General features: G+C 48.5%; 1 protein-coding gene across 1 annotated transcript; it reads left to right on the top strand.

Moving 5' to 3' along the window:
• Window positions 1–553: 553 nt before the first annotated feature.
• GPR101 (G protein-coupled receptor 101) lies at window positions 554–1,942 on the top strand. The gene has a single exon (XM_069073998.1). It carries the CDS (start codon window positions 656–658, stop codon window positions 1,940–1,942), a length of 1,287 nt encoding a protein of 428 aa, XP_068930099.1. The 5' UTR covers window positions 554–655.
• Window positions 1,943–5,071: the final 3,129 nt, after the last annotated feature.

The following is a 5,071-nucleotide window of genomic DNA, read 5'->3' as shown; positions in this document are numbered from 1 at the left end:
GTCCCGACCCGCCACGTGGGGCACGGCAAGGGTCCCCGTGGTGCTTCCCCCAAACACCCACCGCTGCTAATTGCCCCACAGGGGAAGAACAGCTGTTCCCCAGCTGTCAGTGGCTACTTCTTCATTTTTACCAGTTTCCCCCTACATTTGGCAGCCTGTTTCCTCCCTGCATTCTTCAGTTGGTGCTGTTATAATGAGAAACCAAGAAATCGATGTGAGCCAGTGTTACAGTTAGAGCTGGTCTCCATGGTAAACTGCAGTACTGTACCAGAAGAGAAAAAGGCAAGTTAAAGCTGTTAAGTAAGGAGAGCATATGTGGGGTACTGCTTTTTTCCTCAATAACTGATGTGGTGTGACCACAGTGTCAATTGAATCCATCTTAGAGGGTTGTCTCGGGCCTAGGGGTTTTGCATCAGTAAAGGCCCCTCTTGGGAAAGGAGGCAATTAGAGGAGGTAAAGGCCATTTCTCATGGATGGGTAACTCTTCCCACACATTTGTTTAGGCTCATGGAATGAACATTAAACTCTCCTTCAGACCTTAGATGAAAACAGACAATGGAAAAGGCATCCTCTGGCATCTGACCATCGTCTGCATTACGCTTCGTTAGACAAAAACTCCGTGAAGTTACGTGACATAAGGAAGAGTTTGGGAACCATGTCTCTGTCCCAGGAACTCGGTAATTCCACTCATCTCCCCGGAGATCCGAGCAACAGCACTTATGTCAGCGGTGGTGGCAGCGGAGGTAACAGCAGCGTTAGCAGAGGCAACAGCAGTGCCAATGGCAGTGGTAGTAGCAGTAGCGATGTCAGTGAGGGGCACTCCATGATCAGCCTTTTCCACTGCATAGTCCGAATCTCCCTCCTCTCTTCCTTCATCTTCCTCTCCTTCCTGGGGAACGCCCTGCTGCTGCTGGTGTTCCGTCGGAAGCCCCAGCTGTTGCAGGTTGCAAACCGCTTCATCCTTAACCTCCTCGTTGCAGATCTGTTCCAGACAGCCGTAGTGATGCCCTGGGTGGTGGCAGGCTCCCTGCCTTCCTTCTGGCCCCTCAGCCAAAACCTGTGTACGACCATGGTTACCCTGATGCACGTCTTCGCCTATGCCTCTATCAACACTATCATCGTGGTGTCCATCGACAGGTACCTGTCCATCATCTACCCCCTGTCCTATCCCAACAAGATGACATCCACCTGGGGAGGTATGTTCATCCTTGGCACTTGGATCATCAGTCTGATTCAGAGCGTTCCACCTGCAATTGGCTGGGGGGAGATTGATTTTGACAAGGACAGCTCCCTGTGCGTCGTCGTCTGGAGCTCGAGCCCCTCTTACACTGTCATGAATATCCTGCTGTCCTTCCTCTGTCCGGTGGCCATCCTGGTGGGGTGCTATGGGATGGTGTTCCGAGCAGCCCGAAGGCAGAATGCTCTCGTGCATCCCATGAGGCCCCAGAACCTGCAGGAACCAGTGGAGGAGAGCAATGTTGCTGTGGAAGAGGGTAGTGAGGAAGAGGAGGACGGCGATGGCATCATCCCCATCCCTCGCTCCTTCCAGTCCAGTCCCCGGAGGTGCCCTGCAAAGCCCAATCCTTACCACTGCAAGGCTGCCCGAGTGATCTTCGTTATCATCGCCTCCTTCATCCTGTGTCTCGGACCTTACTGCATGCTGGCCGCCGTCTCTGCTGGAGTGGGAGCAGCCCCCCCTTGGGTCAACTCCTGCATCTTCCTGCTCTTCTTCCTGCAGTGCTGCCTCCACCCTTACACCTATGGGTACATGCACAAGAGCATCAAGAAGGAGCTCACCTTGGCCTTGCTCGGGCTCTTCTGCAAAAAGCCCCCCCGAGGCCAGAACTCCAGCACAGACAACAACATTGCCATGACCGTGACGATGATAGAGAGCAGGACTTTCCCTTCCCACTTCCCTTCGACTCCAGCCTGGAAATCCTAGATTGCCAGCGATGTCAAAAGCAGTTTCCTGGGCCATCTTGTCACAGGCAAAAACAATTACAAACAGTTCATTGCCTCTGTAAAATAAATTAGTTGATTAAGGATGGAGGAGGCGGGGGGGGGGGGGACTCAATGCTGTGAGCAAAAAACTTTGGGACTCTGAGCAGGACTTTCTCCCACCCTCCCCAATCCCTCCAAACTTCACCCCACCTCCAAGATATTTAAACACCAAAATTATTAGAGCTAGATCATCACAGACTGACTCTCCATCTCAGAACTGTGCTCAGTATTTTTGTCTACTCCTGGAGTTCTATTGTGTCTGCCTGGGTTCCCTTAAAGGAACTTGGGGGGATCACAAGAACTTTCGGTAGCCAGGACCACAGTGGGCACATGATGGCTACCTGCCAGATGAACGATAAGTAAAATTACTCATCAGTTTAGGTGAATTTTTCTTTCCGGGGCTTTAGAAATCAGCCAAATGGGCTAACCATGGAAGAAGGCAACTGAGTCACGGCAGAAGGCTCAGTGTGACGACAGGATCCCAGGAAGCTTTTATGAAGCTCTGGCAGCATCAGGAAGAGTGGACAAAGATCCCAAGACACACATAAACTGGGAAGCTTATCCACTGAAAAGGGGGAGGGAGGGAAGCACACCATCAGATCTCATTTACTGTTGTCTTGTTTTTGTGGAATGGGTAAGGCCTTAAGGTCATGCCCTAAAAATGGGAAATTTGGAGACTTGCCCATAGGGTTTTATTGAAAAATATCTCCTATTTCCTATTTGAATGAGGTCGGAAAGGGAAACACTCTGGTGTTTCTCCTTTTCCATTTCATTAGTGAACTCATAGGCACAAAAACTGAATTTTCAGATAAGCCTGAGTTAAATCTTCTCTGCCGGTCCCTTCTGTTTCAGAAAACAGGCACCTCTGCTAACGCAGTCCTTGATGTGAACTGGACAGGGCAAAAGTCCTGCATTGTTGGCACTGCCCACAAGAGTGATGAGACTCTCATTAGGAAATGTGATTTGGTGACTGTACCATCACAAATATGAACTGAGAGAGGTAAAGTGGTGGGCAGGACTGGGAAACAAATTGCAAGGGTGCCGAATTGTCACCAAGGGGACGCCAAGGCCTCTTCCATGCATCCCCAGCTGTTTTCTTCCTCCTGCAGAGCTCCTAATAGCCTCCAAGCTCCCAGCAGGTAAGGGAGAGAGAGGAGGGAGTCTGAAATGACATCGGAAGGGAAAGTATGACATTTCCTGGTGAGTAACTAATGTTATAGCACCACATAGATGGTATGCTTAGCAAATTTGCAGCTGGCACCAAGCTCTGAGAACCAACATGTTGTATAGCAAAGTCAGGCTATGAAAAGATCCTGACAGACTAAAAGATGGGTCTGAATTCAGTCTGGGGAACTGTATTATAAATTCATGGAAAATATTACACCTTGATTTAAAAAAATCACCTACAACTCCAAGAGGCGAGGGGAAGAGGTAGCTAACTAGCCATTCTTCAGAAAAAAAAAAGATGTGGGGATTTTGTGGACTCTGAGCTCAACATGAGTCAAGAGTGGGATGTGGCAATGTGACTTCTGACCTTCAGGGCAATGTTCAGGACTGGAGGAGTGATCCTACTGTTGTCCTCTGCCCTGGTCAAACCACACCTGGAGCAGTTTGGGGGTGAGGGAGACACTGATAAACCAAGGGTAGCCAGAGGAGGTGAATTGGTTTCAAGATGATACCATATCAAGGCTACTTGAAGGAGCTAGAAATATATTGGAAAGGCTGTCACCCAGCAGGGTGACAATTAGCCTTGCTCTGAGAGGGCAGAACCGGGAGCAAATGGGTGGATATTTACTGCCCCACGATCTTCTGCTCCCAATTCAATCGGGAATTCAAGCCTTTCCAGTCAAATATAGCCTGGACATTTCTGTTGGTAAAAGGAGAGGGCTTTGGGGAAACTTTGACAAATATCTTTATCTTCCCTTGGGTTAATATAGGAAAAGATTGTGCTATACAGAGCAGGGGGGAAAGACTTTTTGGCTAAGTCTGTGCCTCACTGTCCCTATTCCGATGACATAGGCCAGATCACCCAGAGGTTGTGGCCCCCAAATGGTCAGCCCGATCATTTGGGTCCCCGATGACCACACCAAACCAAACCAAATTGGGAGGGGGTGGGGACAAAGACAAATCACAACAATTTGGCTGAAAGATTATGGTCAATTCAGTGGCCACAAAATAGACATGGCAATATTACCAACCTTGAGCCCCATCCTTCTGAGATTCCCATATCTCATTAGGCCTCATGCTAAAATTCTTGATGTCAGACCTCCACTGGCTAGGTTCTCAATCATTTGCATAGCTCTGTATCTATCCCTCCTCACTGATTCTGACAGGAGCTCCTCTGGGGAAAGAGGTAAACAGCTCTGTAGCTCTGTAGCGGGGCTGCGAACAGCTGGAGGGAAACAATGAAATGGTATTTAGCTAGCTGGACCTGTCCAGAAAAGCTAGGTTAACGGGATCTCTGATCACACAGACAGGGGAAGCATGGAAACTGAAGTTTACTCTTGGATTTTTAAGCTTCAAAAAAAACCCAAAAAGGAACAGTGTTGTGCCTGCTCCAGTTCCTAAATGTGTGGCCATCTTGGTCTTTTATTTGCCTGTCCCCAAAAGGTACCGGAGGGAATAGATGGCCCCAGTGACCCATCTTTTGATCAGAGGAGAAAGGGGCTGGATTTGGGCTCAAATCTCAGCTTCTCCTCTTTGGAGCGGTGTGACCTTGGGCAAGTCACTCAAGTTTTCTGAAGCCCCAGTTTCCTCATCTGTAAAATGGGGGGGTTGGACTGGATTACCTGGGAGGTCCCATCCAACCCAAGTTAGGAATTCTATGATTCAAAGCTGTTTATCTGTTTATGGTAGTTGATGCTGTTCTAGATTGACTGTATTTGGCTAGAGAATATCCAGTTAGGAAGACTATATTTTAATCATTCTTATGGCATTTGTTGAAATTAAACCACTAGTTATTTTAAAAACTCAACTGCCCAAAACCATTTCAGAAAAAATGCTTTGCTTGCCTCCTTTCTGCCCCACTTTCTTTCTCCCCTTCTCTCTCTCTCTCTCTCTCTCTCTCTCT

The sequence above is a fragment of the Petaurus breviceps genome, unplaced genomic scaffold (genome assembly GCF_028583685.1).
Source record: "Petaurus breviceps papuanus isolate PSGF00001 unplaced genomic scaffold, PetGlider_PUasm1.0 90881, whole genome shotgun sequence".
Lineage (NCBI taxonomy): Eukaryota > Metazoa > Chordata > Mammalia > Diprotodontia > Petauridae > Petaurus > Petaurus breviceps.
This window is presented reverse-complemented; position numbering and strand designations above follow the sequence as displayed.